This window comes from Bos grunniens, chromosome 3 (assembly GCF_055505025.1).
Source record: "Bos grunniens cultivar Pamir isolate PY7600 chromosome 3, Bosgru_T2T1.0, whole genome shotgun sequence".
NCBI classification, from domain to species: domain Eukaryota; kingdom Metazoa; phylum Chordata; class Mammalia; order Artiodactyla; family Bovidae; genus Bos; species Bos grunniens.
In genome coordinates this window covers 1,059,409-1,079,450 of record NC_141167.1, presented here as the reverse complement: position 1 = coordinate 1,079,450, position 20,042 = coordinate 1,059,409, and the positions used below count along the sequence as shown (strand labels likewise).

The 20,042-nt window shown below is 49.6% G+C and overlaps 1 protein-coding gene across 16 annotated transcripts in view; it reads left to right on the top strand.

Moving 5' to 3' along the window:
- Positions 1-20,042, top strand: part of FARP2 (FERM, ARH/RhoGEF and pleckstrin domain protein 2) — a 98,437-nt gene that overhangs the window by 35,256 nt on the left and 43,139 nt on the right. For 15 of the 16 annotated variants that reach the window (XR_015154388.1, XR_015154384.1, XR_015154387.1 and 12 more), the window contains exons 3-7: positions 8,361-8,465; positions 9,994-10,036; positions 11,161-11,239; positions 13,392-13,489; positions 15,363-15,477. Coding sequence is in view for 11 of the 16 variants with exons in the window: in XM_086374347.1 (XP_086230473.1) it covers positions 8,361-8,465; positions 9,994-10,036; positions 11,161-11,239; positions 13,392-13,489; positions 15,363-15,477 (440 nt within the window). In the remaining 5 variants the exon portion in view is untranslated. Of the gene's footprint in view, positions 1-8,360; positions 8,466-9,993; positions 10,037-11,160; positions 11,240-13,391; positions 13,490-15,362; positions 15,478-15,864; positions 16,334-20,042 lie in introns of those variants that run through there. The other variant, XM_086374371.1, reaches the window with a different exon arrangement.

The following is a 20,042-nucleotide window of genomic DNA, read 5'->3' as shown; positions in this document are numbered from 1 at the left end:
TCAAGAAAAAGAAATGCAAAAAGGCAAAATGGCTGTCTGAGGAGGTCTTACAAATAGCTGAGAAAAGAAGAGAAGTGAAAAGCAAAGGAGAAAAGGAAAGATATACCTATTTGAATACAGAGTTCCAAAGAATAGCAAGAAGAGATAAGAAAGCCTTCCTCGCAATCAATGCAAAGAAATAGAAGAAAACAACAGAATGGGAAAGACTAGAGATCTCTTCAAGAAAATTAGAGATACCAAGGGAACATTTCATGCAAAGATGGGCTCGATAAAGGACAGAAATGCTATGGACCTAACAGAAGCAGAAGATATTAAGAAGAGGTGGCAAGAATACACAGAACAGTACAAAAAAGATCTTGATGACCCAGATAACCACGATGGTGTGATCACTCACCTAGAGCCAGACATTCTGGAATATGAAGTCAAGTGGGCCTTAGGAAGCATCATTACGAACAAAGCTAGTGGAGGTGATGGAATTCCTGTTGAGCTATTTCACATCCTAAAAGACAATGCTGTGAAAGTGTGCACTCAGTATGCCAGCAAATTTGGAAAACTCAACAGTGGCCACAGGACTGGAAAAGGTTGGTTTTCATCCCAATCCCAAAAAAAGGCAATGCCAAAGAATATTCAAACTACTGCACAATTGCACTCATCTCACATGCTAACAAAGTAATGCTCAAAATTCTCCAGGCCAGGCTTCAAGTACATAAACTATGAACTTCCAGATGAGTCAAGCTGGATTTAGAAAAGGCAGAGGAACCAGAGATCAAATTGCCAACATCCGCTGGATCGTTGAAAAAGCAAGAGAATTCCAGAAAAACATCTACTTCTGCTTTATTTATTATGCCAAAGCCTTTGACTGTGTAGATCACAATAAGCTGTGGAAAATTCTGAAAGAGAAGGGAATACCAGACCACCTTACTTTACCTGCCTTCTAGAAATCTGTATGCAGGTCAAGAAGCAACAGTTAGAACTGGACAAGGAACAACAGACTGGTTCCAAATAGGAAAAGGAGGACGTCAAGGCTGTATATTGTCACCCTTCTTATTTAACTTCTATGCAGAGTACATCATGTGAAATGCCAGGCTGGAAGAAGCACAAGCTGGAATCAGTATCGCCGGGAGAAATATCAATAACCTCAGATACGCAGATGACAGCACTCTTATGGCAGAAAGTGAAGAGGAACTAAAGAGCCTATTGATGAAAGTGAAAGAAGAGAGTAAAAAAGTTGGCTTAAAGCTCAACATTCAGAGAACTAAGATCATGGCATCTGGTCCCATCACTTCATGGGAAATAGATGGGGAAACAGTGTAAACAGTGAGAAACTTTATTTTTCTGGGCTCCAGAATCACTGCAGATGGTGATTGCAGCCATAAAAGACGCTTACTCCTTGGAAGGAAAGCTATGACCAACCTAGATAGCATATTAAAAAGCAGAGATATTACTTTGCCAACAAAGGTCCATCTAGTCAAAGCTATGGTTTTTCCAGTGATCATGTATGGATGTGAGAGTTGGACCGTGAAGAAAGCTGAGCAAAGAAGAATTGATGCTTTTGAACTGTGGTGTTGGAGAAGACTCTTGAGAGTCCCTTGGACTGCAAGGAGATGAAACCAGTCAATCCTAAAGGAAATCGGTCCTGAATATTCATTGGAGGGACTGATACTGAAGCTGAAGCTCCAATACTTTGGCCACCTGATGCAAAGAACTGACTCACTGGAAAAGACCCTGGTGCTGGGAAAGATTGAAGGCAGGAGGAGAAGGGGACAACAGAGGATTAGATGGTTGGATGGCATCACCGACTCAATTGACATGAGTTTGAGTATGCAGGTCAGGAAGCAACAGTTAGAACTGGACATGGAACAACAGACTGGTTCCAAATAGGAAAAGGAGTACGTCAAGGCTGTATATTCTCACCCTGCTTATTTAACTCATATGCAGAGTACATCATGAGAAATGCTGGGCTGGAGGAAGCACAAGCTGGAATCAAGATTGTTGGGAGAAATATCAATAACAGGTATGCAGATAACACCACCCTTATGGCAGAAAGTGAAGAAGAACTAAAGAGCCTCTTGATGAAAGTGAAAGTGGAGAGTGAAAAAGTTGGCTTAAAGCTCAACATTCAGAAAACTAGGATCATGGCATCCAGTCCCATCACTTCATGGCAGAGAGATGGGGAAACAGTGGAAACAGTGGCTGATTTTTTTTGTGGGGGTGTGGGGCTCCAAAATCACTGCAGATGGTGACTGCAGCTATGAAATTGAAAGACGCTTACTCCTTGGAAGGAAAGTTATGACCAACCTGGACAGCATATTAAAAAGCAGAGATATTACTTTGTCAAAAAAGGTCCATCTAGTCAAGGCTATGGTTTTTCCAGTGGTCATGTATGGATGTGAGAGTTGGACTATAAAGAAAACTGAGCAAAGAAGAATTGATGCTTTTGAAGTGTGGTGTTGAAGAATACTCTTTAAAGTTCCTTGGACTGCAAGGAGATCCAACCAGTTCATCCTAAAGGAAATCACTCCTTGGTGTTCATTGGTAGGACCGATGTTGAAGCTGAATTCCCAATATTTTGGCCACCTGATGTGAAGAGTTGACTCATTGGAAAAGACCCTGATGCTGGGAAAGACTGAAGGAGGAGGAGAAGGGGTGAGAGAGGATGAGACGGTTGGGTGGCGTCACCGAGTCAATGGACATGAGTTTGGATAAACTCCGGGAGTTGGTGATGGACAGGGAGGCCTGGCGTGCTGCGGTCCGAGGTGCTGCAGTCAGACACGACTGAGTGACTGAACTGAACGGAAGCTGTTTTCCCAGTTGTTATGTGATTTATTCATTTACAGACATCTGAGTTCCTGTCATGTAAATAAGTCTGCACAGAGAACCCCCTGGCGATGCTTTTATAAATTAAGTGTCAGGAACCACCCACCCAGCATTTGTCCCCAAAGAGAGCCTGTTGTGTTGAAAGTCTGCGTGTGTGGTGAGTTGTTACTGAGCACGATTCTGGGTGCGGTTTCCGCTCTCTGCGAGCCTGTGGTCTAAGGAACCTCTGTCCCTCATGAGTCCTTGGTGCATTGGTGGTTGCAGACTGCAGGGGACCAGCGTGTGCCTGGGCGTTGTCCTGCCCCCAGAGCCCCGTGTGTGCTCAGGCCACAGCCTCCGGGCAGTCTGTTCTAGGTGGAGCACCACGCTGGACCTGGGCTTCTCAGGTGTGCTATGTTCTGGGTCACCTTTCTGAAAGGGCCCTTGACTGGAGGAGATTGATCAGGGCAAGGTTTGCTGCTGCTGCTGGTGCTGCTGCTAAGTCGCTTCAGTCGTGTCCGACTCTGTGCGACCCCACAGACGGCAGCCCACCAGGCTCCCCCGTCCCTGGGATTCTCCAGGCAAGAACACTGGAGTGGGTTGCCATTTCCTTCTCCAATGCATGAAAGGGAAAAGGGAAAGTGAAGTCACTCAGTCGTGTCCGACTCTTAGCAACCCCATGAACTGCAGCCCACCAGGCTCCTCTGCCCGTGGGATTTTCCAGGCAAGAGTACTGGAGTGGGGTGCCGTTGCCTTCTCCAAGGGCAAGGTTTAGGGAAAGGTATTTGGGCCCAGGGCTGGAAGTCGTTCCAGCCAGTGTCCAGCAGTGGAGCCGGTGCCTCAGGCGCCGTGCGTCCTGAAGCCATCAGGCAGGAGTGGTGCCTCAGGCGCCGTGCGTCCTGAAGCCATCAGGCAGGAGTGGTGCCTCAGGCGCCGTGCGTCCTGAAGCCATCAGGCAGGAGTGGTGCCTCAGGCGCCGTGCGTCCTGAAGCCATCAGGCAGGAGTGGTGCCTCAGGCGCCGTGCGTCCTGATGCCATCAGGCAGGAGTGGTGCCTCAGCGCTCGTCTGGAGGCATTAGTGTAAAAGGTGAAAGGCCGCTTCCCCTGACTCCTGGAGCTGTTTACACCTGCTTTCCCTGTGGCGACCTTTGCACTGAGGAGTCACCTACACAGCTGGGCACACGGCCCTTGGAGTGCAGCCTGGTGGCCCGACACGTGTGCACGTGCCCCCCTCCCCAGGGAGCCAGCCAGAGGCCCCGTTGTGCCCTTACAGCCACTGCAGAGCCACTGCTTTGGTCTTCAGACCATACAGCGGTTTTGCAGATCCTCAGTTTGCGGCAAGTGTGATCGTGCAGCGTGGGCACTGGCGTGTTCAGTAGTCAGCTGCACGAAGCAGCGATTTCCTGTCGTTTCATCACTGGGTCATATTTCATTGTGTCAACAAAACCACATATTTATCCACCCTGTCTGATGTCTCCATTTTTGTTGTAAATAAAGCTGCTGTGGACATCCGTGCTCACGTCTTCTGTTTGCACTGACAGACGGTTCTGTGGCGTGTGTGCCCGGGGCTGACCGTGCAGTCACAGGCGTGTGTGGGGCTTCAGTGGAGCCTGGCAGTCACTTTCCCCAAGAGACCCGCAGCCTCGCATCTTCACCCATGTGTCCATGCATCCTCGCTGGTCCCGGCGCCACCGGGCCTCTTGCTTTCAGGGTCCTGGGGGCTCTGGTGTAGCGTGGGCTACCCTGGGGTCACTCAGTGCAGCTCTTCTCTTCGTTGACGTTGTTTAGTGCTCAGTCGTGTCCAACGCCTTGCGACCCCATGGACTGTAGCCCACCAAGCTCCTCTGTCCTTGGGATTCTCTAGGCAAGAATACTGGAGGGGGTTGCCATGCCCTCCTCCAGGAGGTCTTCCCGACCCAGGGATCGCACCCGCATCTCCTGCGTTGGCAGGCAGGCTCTTTACCACTGAGCCACCTGGGAAGCCCCCTTCTTACTGTGCATTGGCCATTAAATATGTCCTTTGAAAGTGCCTGTTCAAATGTCTTGCCCGCGTCTCTTTAGGTGGACTGTCCGCCTTTCCCTTATGATTTGTGGACCTTTGTGGGCCTTCTGTGTTGCAGACATCTTCTAGTTTATTACTTGCCGTTTTCATGCTTTGCCAGTGTCCTCTGATGTACGGAAGTCTGGCTTTCAGGTGGTCCGTTTATCCAGCCGTTCTTCTGTGGTTTAAGTGTCTTTTGTGTCACGTGGTTCAATTCTGCAGAACAGTGGTCATTCTCAGTCCCCTGTGCCCCTCCGGAGGACAGTCTGCGTTCCCCTGCAGTCCGCACGTATCTACACATTGTATCTGGGCTGTGTCTCCTCGCAGTGGCTCGCATGCGCCGTTCTACAGCTGGCTGTGTCTCCTCACAGTTCACCTTGGTCCTCTCACTTCCGTGCAGAGAGCGGTGTAGCAGCCTGGCCTGTGCTGCAGTTTCGGATGCATTAATCGTCTGCTATGAGAAGCGCTGTGGTGACGACAGTGCTCTACGTGCGTAGCTCAGCAAGTGAAATACTTATTTTGGGGCCGCTCCGTGTACCTTGCGGGATCTTAGTCCCCTCCACGGAGAAGGCAATGGCAGTCTACTCCAGTACTCTAGCCTGGAAAATCCCATGGATGGAGGAGCCTTGTAGGCTGCAGTCCATGGGGTCGAGAAGAGTCAGACACGACTGAGCAACTTCACTTTCACTTTTCACTTTCATGCACTGGAGAAGGAAATGGCAACCCACTCCAGTGCTCTTGCCTGGAGAATCCCAGGGACGGGGGAGCCTGGTGGGCTGCCGTCTGTGGGGTCGCACAGAGTCGGACACGACTGAAGTGACGCAGCAGCAGCAGCAGCAGCAGCCCTTTGTGATGTGAGCTCTGAGAGTTTCTTGTCTGTCTTTGAAGAAGTCTTCTGACTTTACAGCGTTTCCTTGTGTGCAGATGTTTCTATGTTAGTGTTCAGCCTCTCGGTCCCCCTGTGACGGCTGTGGGCTGCCGCAGTGGTCTTCTCCCACGCGGAGTGCCAAACAGATTCATCTCACTGCAGGCCTTCCGTGGGTAGGTGCTTATGTGTTTAGATATTTTATTCATCTTGGAATTAGTATGTGACATAAGGATACACCTAGCTTGCTCCAGATGGATACCCAATAACATTTATTGGATTGTCTGTTTCCTCCCACTCGTTGACCTGAAATGTCACTGTTACCAGACATTCGCCTGTTTCACGTATTTGGGTTTATTTCTTCACCTCTCGCTCTGTTCCTCGGCTTCATCTGTGTGGATGTGCACCAGATGTTTTCATTACTATGGTTTCTCAACAATTTGACTATCTGCTAAGCCTCATCCTCTCTTGTCTTTTTCAGAATTTTCTTGACCATTCTTGCATTCTAAAAAAAGTAATATATCAGCTGTGGAATGAGCCGATCCTTTCCTTGAAGAACCCTCTTGGTCCTTTTCTTAGGGCTGCCAGGAGTCTGGGGCTGCGGAAGGAGAACCGACATCCTTGCAGGCATCTCTCCAGGAAGGTGGACAGTGTCCACCTCTGCCCCGATTCCATCCCCTAAAAATGTTTTTAAGCTTTTCTCCATAAGGGTGTCTTTTATTGGAAGTTTATTCCAAGATGTTTCAGCTTTTTCATCGCTCTTCCAAACGCGGTTGTCTCTTCATCTCTGTCCTGAAAAGGCCGCTGATATCTGTACAGTGATTGCCTCATCTCCTACGTGAATCCCGTCTCTTGTGCAGCCTTTCTAGTCGATGTTGAGCCGTGAAGCTCGTAGGGCTGACGTTGCAGGACCTTGGCCCGGAAGGCCTGCGTCTGTGTTCTCTGTGAACTGTATCTTCAGGAAGATCATTTTGAGTTCACCTTTCTGTCCTGACAAAGTACTCGTTCCGTGGTTCTCCGTGAGCATCCCTGCTAGGATGAAGGACAGGTTTTTATTCCTTCAAATAACAGTTCTCATTTTATAAGCCTCAGCACCACACAAGAACACAGGGAAAAAATCTGGTGGTTAAACGTGGATGTGTCCCTCTCACCCCACTTATATGTATTATATCTTAACTACACAAATGACATGCCTGCTGATGGGAAATTTAGACCCGAACATCTAGGACTAGTTAATAACTGAGGTGAGCCTGGAAGGCATGCCCGATCCCCCTCTTCCGCTCAGTGCCTGGAAGATGCAGCACACAGCCTTCTCGGCTCGTCCCTGGGGTGCGTTCGTGGGGTGCGCTCTCTCTGTGGTGCGTTCGTGGGGTGCGCTGTCTCTGTGGTGTGTTCGTGGGGTGCGCTGTCTCTGTGGTGCGTTCGTGGGGTGCGCTCTCTCTGTGGTGCGTTCGTGGGGTGCGCTCTCTCTGTGGTGTGTCCGTGGGGTGAGCTCTCTCTCCGGTGTGTCCGTGGGGTGAGCTCTCTCTCTGTGGTGTGTCCGTGGGGTGCGCTGTCTCTCTGGTGTGTTGGTAGCATGTGTTGTCTCTGTCGTGTGTTAGTAGCGTGTGTTTTATGAAAGGGAGTCACAGTGTATAGAGACAGAAACTCCTTTTCTTGACTGAACTGTTGTCTTGCCTCTGTTCCATGATGGTCCACACAGTTCCGTGTTCTTTCGCGGGATGTGTAGCTTGTTATGGATGCGTCCATCAGGGCTCTGCTTCCAGTTCTTTGCCCATCTGTCCTTGCCTGTTAGCTCTGCAGCTGTTCTGGGTGACCTGCCGAAGGAAGCTGAAGTGAAGTTGCTGGGGCAAAGGTGTGTATGAGGTGTTTTCACGTCGTCCGGGCAGTGATGTGGTCTCCCCGCAGCCACGCCACTCGCTGCCAGCATCATCATAACCTGTTTGATGGTTGCAAAGGGATCCCTTGCTGTTTTCGTTTCTTTATCACCACAGGGCTTGAGTTCCTTTGTGTGCCTGAAGCCATGCGTGTTTCTTCACACAGGTCGTCAGAGCAGCATGAGACACGAGTTTTTCAGCGTGGTTCAGGATTGTAACTTTGCTCAGCGTCTGTCTTTTCAGAAAATGTTTATTTTTGTTTCATCGAATCTGTCTCTCCTCTGTGCTCTGCTTAGGGGCCTCTCCTCGCCTGGAGGCCACAGACCAGCCTCCTCTGTGTTCCTCCAGCCTTTGATCCGCTGGAGCTCATCTTTGTGGGCAGAGTGGGGGCTGCCCTCTGGCCATGTGAGGGGCGGCCAGACACTGCGTTGCCGCTGGGGTCCCCTGCAGACGTGGACTCGAGACTCATTTTTAGTAAATGTCAGGATCCTTTGATGAAGTGTTTACTGAGGCTAAAAATGGTTCCTCCAACCTTAAAGTTACGAAAGACTGTAACTCAGCACACTCAGAATCCAAACGGAGGCCTTTCAGCTGCACTGGGCAGCAGTCTCTGGGAAGGCAGAGCCCGTGTCATTTGTTAGCCCTGCGGCAGTTTGTGAACCTCAGCAGAAGCGAGAGGGAAGCAAGAATTTAGCGCAACGAAGTTTTGCCTGTGGGGTAAACCTGTGTTGTTGAAGGTCCTGTGGTTGATCCTCCTCCTGTCTTCTCTGTCTCATCACAGCCGAAGTGCGATGGCCAGACGTTGCTGACGCAGGTGTGGGAGCGCTTGAACCTGATAGAGTGTGACTACTTCGGCCTGGAGTCCCAGAACGCACAGTCCTGCTGGGTGCGTGTCACGGTGTGGTTTTGGAAAGCAGCTCTGCATGAGCTGCGGGATGCAGCCGGTGGTGCTCCTGGGCCAGTGCCCCAGGACCTGCTGGCACGGTGCGGCAGGGCGCGCTGTGACCCTCAGACGGCGCCGTTAAAACGTCCTCTGTACAGCCACAAGGGAGCCCCTCCTGCACAAGTCACCAAAGCAAGTGGCACACATCTTCTGTGATACTCGTTTCAAGAGCTGTTCAGTCGCTCAGTCGTGTCTGACTCTTTGCAACCCCGTGGACTGCAGCACGCCAGGCCTCCCTGTCCTTCACCATCTCCCAGAGCTTGCTCAAACTCATGTCCATTGAGTCGGCGATGCCATCCAACCCTCTCATCCTCTGTCGTCCCCTTCCCCTCCTGCCTTTAGTCTTTCCCAGCATCAGGGTCTTTTCCAATTAGTCATTTCGAGGGTGGATTTGAGCAAACTGCTTTACTAAACTGGTTATGCTCATTTTACTTAATAGATGAACCGTCAAAGTGTGGAGCTTTAGTGTTTATAGGAAACCAAATGACCTGTTAGTTCAGAAGCACATCAGCATCATGGAGCCATGGCCACCCCACCGCACAGTAGTCCTCTCGCCAGCTTGCTGTTTACAGAGGCAGCGGGTGCCTGACATGTGTTTGGACTTAGCAGATACTCACTACATACACAAACACCACATCACACCACACACGCCACACGCCATGCACACATACCACACTCACACCACACATCACACACACACTCACACCACACACACACACCACATAGACAGCACACACACACCACACACCACACACATCACACCCACACACACCACACGCCATGCACACACACCACACTCACACCACACACACACACCACACACCACACACATCACACACCACACACATCACACACCATACACCATGCACACATACCACACTCACACCACACATCACACACACACACCACACACACACCACACACCACACACACACATCACACCCACACACAGCACATGCCATGCACACATACCACACTTGCACCACACATCACACACACTCCACACACACACACACACCATACTCACACCACACACACACACCACACACCACACATAGACACACACACCACACGCCATACAAACACACACACCACACAGACATCACACACACATACCACATTACACACACACCACACTCACACCACACATCACACACACATACACACACCACACTCACATCATGCACATACACACACCACATGCCATACACACTCACGCACACACCCCTCCGTGCACACACACACGCAGAGCTCTGGGTCCCCTCGGCCCCGTGGCAGTGCGCCCCATGGCCGGTGGGACACGCAGCCCTCCCTGTGGGACTTGGTATCTGTTGTATCAAGATTCAACATGGGGGGGATGTTCCTCCTTTAAATATTTGTCTTAAATATAAATATTTTTGTGTTTTGTAATATACTGATTAAATAGAGTAGTAAGTTAATGATTTGACATCTTTTCTTAAATTCTCTTTAGATCTGGCTTGAACCTATGAAACCCATCATTAGACAAGTACGAAGTAAGTCGTTTTTTTAACTCTTTAAAGTTCTGTTCACCTAAGATGCTTTTCCTTGACTGTTCGGATTCAAGGCGCAGACAATCCTGGTCGTCACCTCGGGGTGGCACTGAAGCGCCTCCCGCGGCAGCTGCAGCTGGAGGCTGCTCTGCCAGTTAGCTTCAAGCATGGGGCGTGGAGGGTGGGCCATCAGTTAACTCAGATAGTTCTTGGTTACCTGCCTCACCTGTGGGAGAAATAGGATATGCTGGTCAATATTGCTTCCAGTTTTGGCCAATATGCAAAATAAGTGTGTAGCTTCTAATTATGAAAGGACATTCAGGGTGACATCTCCAGTCATTTGAACTCACCTGTAACATTTTTAGAACTAAATTGAGGGGGAGAGGATTATGGAAGGAACTTCTGTTCACTTAGAAGCCAAGACCATTTCAATTGCCATAGCATTTTAGCAAAGCAGTTCCTCTTTTCTGTTGGTGAAAGTTACATGATTGGGTTATTATAAAACTTCAGTAAAGCTTAAATACTCAGATGAGCTAATATCTTATGCTTTTCCTTTATAGTAATCAGGTTGTCCTCGTTTCATATATTGAATGATAACACTTTTCTTTCGCTAAAGTATATAAGGATTTAAAGAATAATGGCCTTTTAATTTTTTATTTATTTTTGCTTTTTGGCTTTGCCACTCTGCTCATGGGATCTCTTTTCCCTGACCAGGAGTTGAACTCAGGCCCTGGCAGTGAAAGCCCAGAATCATAGCCACTAGGCCGCCTGGGAGCTTGCAGGCTTTTAAAATTATTGCTACTACTATTAGTATAAACACACTTTTTTACTCCTAAAATAAAAAGAATATATTTTAAGATTTTAATGTGCAGTCCTTTTTTTAGGGTTTCAAACTTTCAGTAACCTCTGCTTTATACAAAAGTTTTCATTTTTTTTCTTTGCTATGTGTGACTGGTACTTAGGACTAATAACTCCATGCACCGGAAGTGTCTTAATATCCTCTTACTTGAAAAGACTTGCTCCAACAGTCCATTTGAAAGCACCAGCTCAGTTATGCCAGAACATGCAGAGAGACAGCAAATACAGAGAGTGACTTATTTGTGGACCGTAAATCTTTCTTTCTATAGGACCAAAGAATGCAGTGCTCCGCCTGGCGGTGAAGTTCTTCCCACCGGATCCCGGTCAGCTGCAAGAAGAATATACACGGTAAAGAGCCTGACTGACAGGAGCCACCGCGAACGGGTCCCGCTCACCCTCTGCAGCACCTGCGCGTCCCCTGGGCGCCTGGTCAGGGTCCTTCACACAGAGAACCAGCCCAGTGTCCGTGTCCAAGTTGGGACCAGAATGTCACAGCTAAAAGAAGCATTGTTGGAGTTAACTCCTCACAGACCCAAATGCAAATAGGATTTAGAAGAAAGTTTGTGGTACAAATTTGAGGATTAAAAGTGGGATGTTAGGGTACTGCTGAACAGATATTCTCCAGATGAGCCTAGATTTGTGTGTATGCACAAAGTTTGGAGAAGGACATGGCAACCCACTCCAGTATTCTTGCCTGGAGAATCCCATGGACAGAGGAGCTTGGTGGGCTGCAGTCCATAGGGTCTCACAGAGTCAGACACGACTGAAGCAACTTAGCATGCTTGCACGAAGTTTGTAAGAGTTTTGCCCATTCCTTTACTATTTTATCAACAAAATGACTTTAACTGGGAGAAGGACCAAGTGTGAATGTCTTTAGGAGTATACGGAGCAGAAACTCTTCAGGGGATCTCTTTTTGCTGCTTTTTTAAATTCACGATTGATTCTTTGCAGAAATGATTGAAAGTGTTTGCAGTTGTTTCACCTGGGTATTAAGATTATGGAAGTGGTTTTTTCCCTTGTCTTTTATGTACTAACTTTATCATGAGGAATAAAGCAAAAAATCTAAAAATCAAGTGAAAACCCAGAGTTGGATACAAGTGAAGAGAAGACCACAGTGACGATGCAGTAGTAACAGAATAGCTCCCTGACCCAACATGGATTTGTACCCGGATCCTCTGGGTCTTGGACCCTCTGCCTGGGTCTCTGCCGACTGTTCCACTGTCACAGAGCCACAGGCTGGGCTTCAGGGAAGCTTAGACCATGTGGCTGCAGCCTTAAGTCTTCACAGGAGGGAGGCCGACCCCAGGGACAGCAGAAAATATGAGTGAGCTTATATTAATGGTGCATTAAATGCCTGACATTTACCATGAAGTCCCTTTTCAGGAACCACTTTTAAATATATATGCCTTGACAACTGTGAGCAACAGGAAGTGTCAGCCTAATTCTGTCCGGGGGCCAAGCCGAGTTTATGCAGAAGGTCTTTGTTTAATTTATTTAAAAACGACATATCTGTGGTAAAAGAAAAAAAGCTTTAAAATAAAGTTACGTGGAGTAAAAAGTCGGCACACCTCTTCACTGCGTGCCACCCTGGTCCCTGAAGGACTGCCACGGGGGCGTGTCCTCCAGGTGGAGTCCCCGTGCCGGCAGACCGGGGCCTTAAATGAGTGTCTTAGAAAGCAGAGTCAGACTGCGCACACAGAGCCGTGGGAGGGTCTCCTTCTCTTCCCTGCGTGCCCGCTGCTGCCCTGGGCGTCCTTCATGTCGGTGTGCGTGGCTGCCTCCGGCTCTGGTGAACCAGCCTCATGTGGGGTGAGTCTGGGTTGTGTCTGGCTGTTCTCTGCTGTAGAGCTGCAGCTAAGTGTCCTTCTGCACACATCTTCGTGAGCTCTGGAAACATTTCTGTAGAGAAGTTCACGGGGTGGGATTGCTTGAGGGGGACGCACATTTCTGGTGTGAGCCCAGTAGGCCTGGTGCTGACACTGGTGTGGGAGCCCCGAGAAGGACGGGGCGGCTCTGCTGCTCCCCTGCTCTCCTGCGCCTGGAGCACCCGTGTGCTCGGGGCTGCTCACTGCTGGAGTGAGTGAATGTGTAAGTCGTGTCAACCCACCCCCTGCTACACTCTCACCCCTTAATTCAGCGTGCCTGTGTCTCAGCTTCCAGCCAAGACCGGGTATTATCTGTCTCTTTGAGACTCACAGCCACACTTGACGTTCTGTCCTTGTTGGCTGTTTCTGCTACTACCCACAAAACCGTGCGTGCGGTTCTGTCTGTGTGACACGAGGAGCGCGAGTTTGTGAGCTGCCCCCTGGAAAGTGCAGCTCCGGGCGGTCTGGTGCCCAGCGTGTGGTGTGCCGGCCGCCATGTGGATGCTGAGCTCTGTGGGGCCAGGCCGCCTGGCACCGTCTGCTCAGTGCGGCAGGGCTGTGTGTCTTCCTGCGACATGGGGGGCATGTGTCCCAGGAGCCTTGGGCCTGATTTGTGTGCTTCTGTCTCCTCCTAGATACTTGTTTGCCCTGCAGCTTAAGAGAGACCTTCTGGAGGAACGTCTGACCTGCACGGACACCACGGCTGCCCTCCTGGCGTCCCACCTCCTACAGGGTGAGTGTCCCCACGCGGCCCACACTCACGGGACCCGCTGTGCCCAGGTTTTTCTGAGGGGCTAAAAGTTAGCTTCCTGCCTGGGAGGGAGACAGGCCATGTGAGACCCCAACGGTCTCCCTTGGCCTCAGACCTCCAGTTTGGGCTCCAGGCTGTACCCCGACTCTGGGGTGACATCACAGCCCCCGTGCAAGGCAGGCATCAGTCCCTGAAGGACAGAGGAGACCCTCCAGCATCTCAGCGGGTGATGCTTCAGAGCACGGTGCATTATGGACTTCAGACTTGAGCTGGGAGGAGCACGAGGGGAGGCTGTGGGGAGCAGGTGTGTGCTGCCCGGTGCAGGACAGAAAGGAGGAGGCCCGGAAGGCTCCTGGGCTGGACCACGTCTTCTGTGCAGAACGGATGCTCTGGAGTGAGGGTGCAGGACCACGTCTTCTGTGTAGAATGGACGCTCTGGAGTGAGGGCGCTGGACCACGTCTTCTGTGTAGAGTGGACGCTCTGGAGTGTGGGTGCAGGAAGCAGGGCAGAGACAGGGCCCAGCATGTTAGGACCGTAGGGTATGTGCCTTCCTTGGTCCGTGCCTTCCTTGGCAAGTGTTCCCAGAGGTTTGCCGTCCTGCCAGGTGGGTCTTGTTCACGGTTGGCAACACAAGTGTTGAAGCATCTTTATTGTTGTTCAGTTGTTAAGTTGTATCTGCCTCTTTGTGACCCCATGGACTGCAGCACACCAGGCTTCCCTATCCTTCACTGTCTCCCAGAGTTTGCTCAAACATGTCCATTGAGTCGGTGATGCCATCCAGCCGTCTGATCCCCTGTCATCCCCTTCTTCTCCTGCCTTCAGTTTTTCTCAGCATCGGGGTCTTTTCCAATGAGTTTGCTCTTCTCACCGGATGGCTCAAGTATTGGAGAACAGCTTCAGCATCAGTCCTTCCAATGAGTATTAAGGACTGATTACCTTTAGGATTGACTGGTTGGATCTGCTTGCAGTCCAAGGGACTCTCGGGACTCTTTCAGTTCTTGTTTGTCCAGGTCGTGTCAGATGGAAGGTGGCTCTTCAGTGCACAGCACCATTTGGCGGTGCCTCTTGCTTGAGGGCTGTGCATGCAGCTCAGGTGTCCCTCAGTGACGTGTCCACCTCAGGCCTGTGCTGCAGAGACTGGAGGCCGGTGAAAATGCACACGGCTAGATGTGCTGTAGGGTTCTACCTGGTCCTTGGCTGCAGAGACATGTCAGGCAGCTGCCAAGACACCCATGCAGCAGCTAGGACGCAGCAGCAGGTGGTCCTGATCTGGGCGGTGGGTGCGGGGTCGGGGGGCAGGTCCTGTTGTTACACACTTGTGCCAAGGTGTGACCCTGTGCCTGCGGGCCTTCTGTGAGGGTGAAATGTCTCCAAACAGAGTGTATTGCTTAAAAGTGCTGGGCTTTAACTGCTGTTTTTCAAATGAGTATAGCCTTAAAATACATGAAACTGGAGACTGTCATTGTTTTTTGAGAATTTGAGAAGTACTGAAGGAAAAAACAATTTAAAATGCATTATCCCGAAACAAAACACAGGACCTTATCCTGGGTGCAGTGGTCCTGAGATAGCTGACAGAGAAAGCGTGGATGAAAATGTAGCCAACCACAGCTCGGGATTTGCCGCCCAAGTTGCTCACCAGCATCTTTCCTGTTCAGGACTCAGGAGAAATTCCCTTCACCTGTGTGTTTGCCTCTAATAGCATAAGATATTTGGGAAAATCTAGTACAGAATTTTGTTTGAGGGGTATATTCTCATACTACAGAATTAGAATCTTTTTGCTTTTAGTTCATGCATTTACATGCTTGTATTTTTACGTAAGCACTAAGATTGCCTACTGTTCCTCTCTCACCTCAGCGGAAGTCGGGGACTACGATGAGGCGCTGGACAGGGAGCACTTGCGTGCCCACGAGTATGTGCCACGGCAGGAGCGTGCCCTGCACAGGATCCTGGCGTTTCACCGCGAGCTCGCGTGAGTTGGGCATCGTCAGGCTCGGGCGAGACGCTCGCCCCTGCCCCTCCCTGGGGCAGACCAGGTCCTGTGGTGGCCACGCCAGGTCGGGGGTCCAGGGTGGGGTCACCTGTGCCACAGCCCTGTCGTCTAGCTCCCTGAGACGCGGCCCTGGGGTGAGGTGAGGGTGACCAAAGAGGAACTAAGAGATGGAGAGGCCGGGCCAGGCTGGGGAGCCACTTGCGGGGAGGGTCCTGGAGGCCTGGCCCCGGGGAGGGAGCCTGCAGACGCACCGACGCCCTGTCGGTGAGGCTCTGCTGCAGGCCCTGCTTTGGGCTTGGGGTGAGGGCGGGTTTGAGTGACACAGACCCAGGTCAGACCACTGAAGGTCCCCTCCCCTTCCTGAAGGACTGTGCTTGTCCACGTGTTCTGCTCGCAGCCACAGGGGCCTTCTGCGTGTCTGGTCGGGCAGCACTGGCTTCCAGACCTGTCAGTTGTGACCTATGGGCTGGAGTGACGGGCGGAGCCCACTCTGCGAGGACTGCAAGAATGAACCGCAAGGATGAACCGCAAAGATGAGCCACGAGTATGAATGACGAGAATGAACTGCAAAGATGAGCTGCAAGGATGAACCGCAAAGATGAACCACAAAGTTGAGCCACGACAATGAACCACAAAGATGAACCACGAGTATGAATGAGACAGGAATGAACTGCAAAGATGAGCCACAAGGATGAACTGCAAGGATGCGCCCGAGCCAGCAGTCTGGGGCCGTACAGGCGGCCAGCACCCAAGGCTCTAGTCCTGGTTTAAGCTATGGAGCCAGAAAAAGCCTTGTAGAACCTGAAACCATGAAACTCCTGGAAGAAAACAGACGGTATGTTCTTGGACATGGACTTTAGCAGTACAGTAGACCCCTTAACAACACAGGCTCGACCTGGGCAAGTCCACTCACACACGGGCTGTTTTCAGTAGCAGATGCTACATGGGGTGGTCCGAGGCAGGTTGAATTCTCAGATGTAGAACCATGGATACCGAGGGCCGACGGCGGGTGTGTGCAGAGGGTTGGGGCCCCTAACCCCCGATTTGTTCAAGGGTCAACTGGATGTGTCTCCTCAGGCAAGGGGATCAAGCAGAAATTAACAAATGGGACCTAATAAAACCAAAAGGCTTTTGCACGGCAAAGGAGACTTATCAACAAAACAAAGGCTACCTACTGAATAGGAGAAAATATGTCTGGTTAAAGAGTCAGCATCCAAAATACACACAGAAGTCATACAAGTCAACATGAAAAAACAACCAACCTGATTGAAAACTGAGCGGAGGACCTGAAGAGACATCTTTCTAAAGAAACACAGACACGTGAAAAGATGTTCAGCGCCGCCAGTCAGCAGGGAGATGCACATCAAAACCACGGTGAGACGCCGTCTCACACCTGCCAGAGGCTGCGAGGACGAGAAACAGATCAACAGAGCAGTGGACAAAGAAGATGCGGGCGTGCGTGCGTGCGTGTGTGTGCATGTATATACACATACACAATGGAATACTGCTCAGCCACAGGAAGAAAGAAACCCTGTTACTTGCAACATTATGGATGGGCCTGGAGGGTATTGTGCCAAGTGAAATAACTCAGACAGAGAAGAACAAATTCTACATGATTTCACTTACATATGGAATCTTAGAAATGCAGCAAACTAATGGATAGAACAAGACAGAAACAGACACGTGATATAGACGTGTGATATAGGGGATACCGGGGGAGAGGGCTGGGGAAGGGGGGACAGGGCAGAGGAGTAAGAGCTGCAGCTGCTGTGTATACACCAGGCTAGCTGCCGGCTGTGCTGTCACAGGGGATGCAGCCGGTTGTGGAGCTGCTCAGTTGCGTCTGACTCTTGGCGACCCCGTGGATGGCAGGCTTCCCTGTCCTTCACCACCTTCTGGAGCTTGTTCAAACTCATGTCCATCAAGTCAGTGATGCCAGGCAACCATCTCGTCTTCTCCTTCTCCTCCTGCCTTCAGTCTTTCCCAACGTCAGAGTCTTTTTCTAATGAGTTGACTCTTCACATCAGGTGGCCAAAGTATTAGTATTGGAGCTTCAGATTCAGCATCAGTCCTCCCAATGAACACCCAGGACTGATCTCCTTCAGGATGGACTGGTTGGATCTCCTTGCAATTCAAGAGACTCTCAAGAGTCTTCTCCAACACCACAGTTCAAAAGCATCAATTCTTCAGTGCTCAGTTTTCTTTATAGTCCAACTCTCACATCCATACATGACCACTGCAAGAGCCATAGTTTGACTAGATGAACCTTTGTCAGCAAAGTAACGTCTCTGCTTTAAAAACACATTAATAATGTGCTCCCTAGGGTGGTCGTAGCTTTTCTTCCAAGGAGCAAGCATCTTTTAATTTCATGGCTGCAGTCACCATCTGCGGTGATTTTGGAGCCCAGGAAAATAAAGTCTGACACGGTTTCCATCGTTTTCCCGTCTGTTTGTCATGAAGTGATGGGATGAGATGCCATGATCTTAGTTTTTTGAATGTTGATTTTTAAGCCTGCTTCTTCACTCTCCTCTTTCACTTTCATCAAGAGGCTGTTGAGTTCTGCTTCACTTTCTCCCAGTGGGGTGGTGTCATCTGTGTATCTGAGGTTATTGATATTTCTCCCAGCAGTCTTGATTCCAGCTTGTGCTTCACCCAGCCCGACATTTCGCATGATGTACTCTGCAAGGAGATCCAACCAGTCCATCCTAAGGAAATCAGTCCTGAATGTTCATTGGAAAGACTGATGCTGAAGCTGAAGCTCCAAGACTTTGGCCACCTGATGCAAAGAGTCACCTCATTAGAAAAGACCTTGATGATGACAAAGATTGAAGGCAGGAGGAGAAGGAGAAGACAGAGGATGAGATGCTTGGATGGCATCACTGACTCAATGGACATAAGTTTGAGCAAGCTGTGGGAGTTGGTGATGGACGGGGAGGCCTGGCGTGCTGCAGTCCATGATGTTGCAGAGTCAGACACGACTGAGCAAGTGAACTGAACTGAACTCTGCATATAAGTTATATAAGCAGGGTGACAGTATACAGCCTGGATATACTCCTTTCCCAATTTTGAACCAGTCCATTGTTCCGTGTCTGGTTCTAACTGTTGCTTCTTGACCTACATACAGATTTCTCAGGAGGCAGGTAAGGTGGTCTGATATTTCCATCTGTTGAAGAATTTTCCACAGTTTGCTCTGATCCACACAGTCAAAAGCTTTAGTTTAGTCAATGCAGCAGATGTTTTTCTGGAATTCTCTTGCTTTTTCTATGATCCAGCAGATGTTGGCAATTTGATCTCTGGTTCCTCTGCCTTTTCTAAATCCAGCTTGACTCATCTGGAAGTTCTTGGTTCACGTTTGCAGCCTGGCATGGAGAACTCTGAGCGTTACTTTACTAGCGTGTGAAATGAGTGCAATTGTGCAGTAGTTTGAGCATTCTTTGGCATTGCCCTTCTTTGGGATTGGAATGAAAACGGACCTTTTTCAGTCCTGTGGCCACTGCTGAGTTTTCCAAATTTGCTAGCATATTGAGTTCAGTACTTTCACAACATCATCTTTTAGGATTTGAAAAACCTCAGCTGGAATTCCATCACCTCCACTAGCTTTGTTCATAGTGATACTTCCTAAGGCCCACTTGATTTTGCACTGAGGATGTCTAGCTCTAGGTGAGTGATCATACCATCATGGCTATCTGGGTCATGAAGATCTGTTTTATATAGTTCTTTGTATTCTTGTCACCTCTTCTTACTATCTTCTGCTTCTGTTAGGTGCATACCATTTCTGTCCTTTATTGAGCCCATCTTTGCATGAAATGTTCCCTTGGTATCTCTAACTTTCTTGAAGAATCTCTGCTGCTATGCTGCTGCTAAGTCGCGTCAGTCGTGTCTGACTCTGTGCAACCCCACAGACGGCAGCCCAACAGGCTCCTCTGTCCCTGGGATTCTCCAGGCAAGAGCACTGGAGTGGGTTGCCATTGCCTTCTCCGGAAGAATCTCTAGTCTTTCCCATTCTATTATTTTCCTCTATTTCTTTGCACTGATCACTGAGGAAGGCTTTCTTACCTCTCCTTGCTATTCTTTGGAACTCTGCATTCAAATGGGTATATCTTTCCTTTTCTCCTTTGCTTTTCACTTCTCTTTTTTTCAAAGCTATTTGTAAGGCCTCCTCAGACAGCCATTTTGCTTTTCTGCATTTCTTTTTCTTGGGGATGGTCTTGATCCCTGTCTCCTGTACAATGTCATGAACCTCTGTCCATAGTTCATCAGGCACTCTGTCTATCAGATCTAGTCCCTTGAATCTATTTGTCACTTTCACTGTATAATTGTAAGGGATTTGATCTAGGTCATACCTGAATGGCCTAGTGGTTTTCCCTGCTTTCTTCAATTTAAGTCTGAATTTGGCAATAAGGAGTTCATGATCTGAGTCACAGTCAGCTCCTGGTCTTGTTTTTGCTGACTGTATAGAACTTCTCCATCTTTGGCTGCAAAGAATATAATCAATCTGATTTCAGTATTGGCCATCTGGTGATATCCATGTGTAGAGTCGTCTT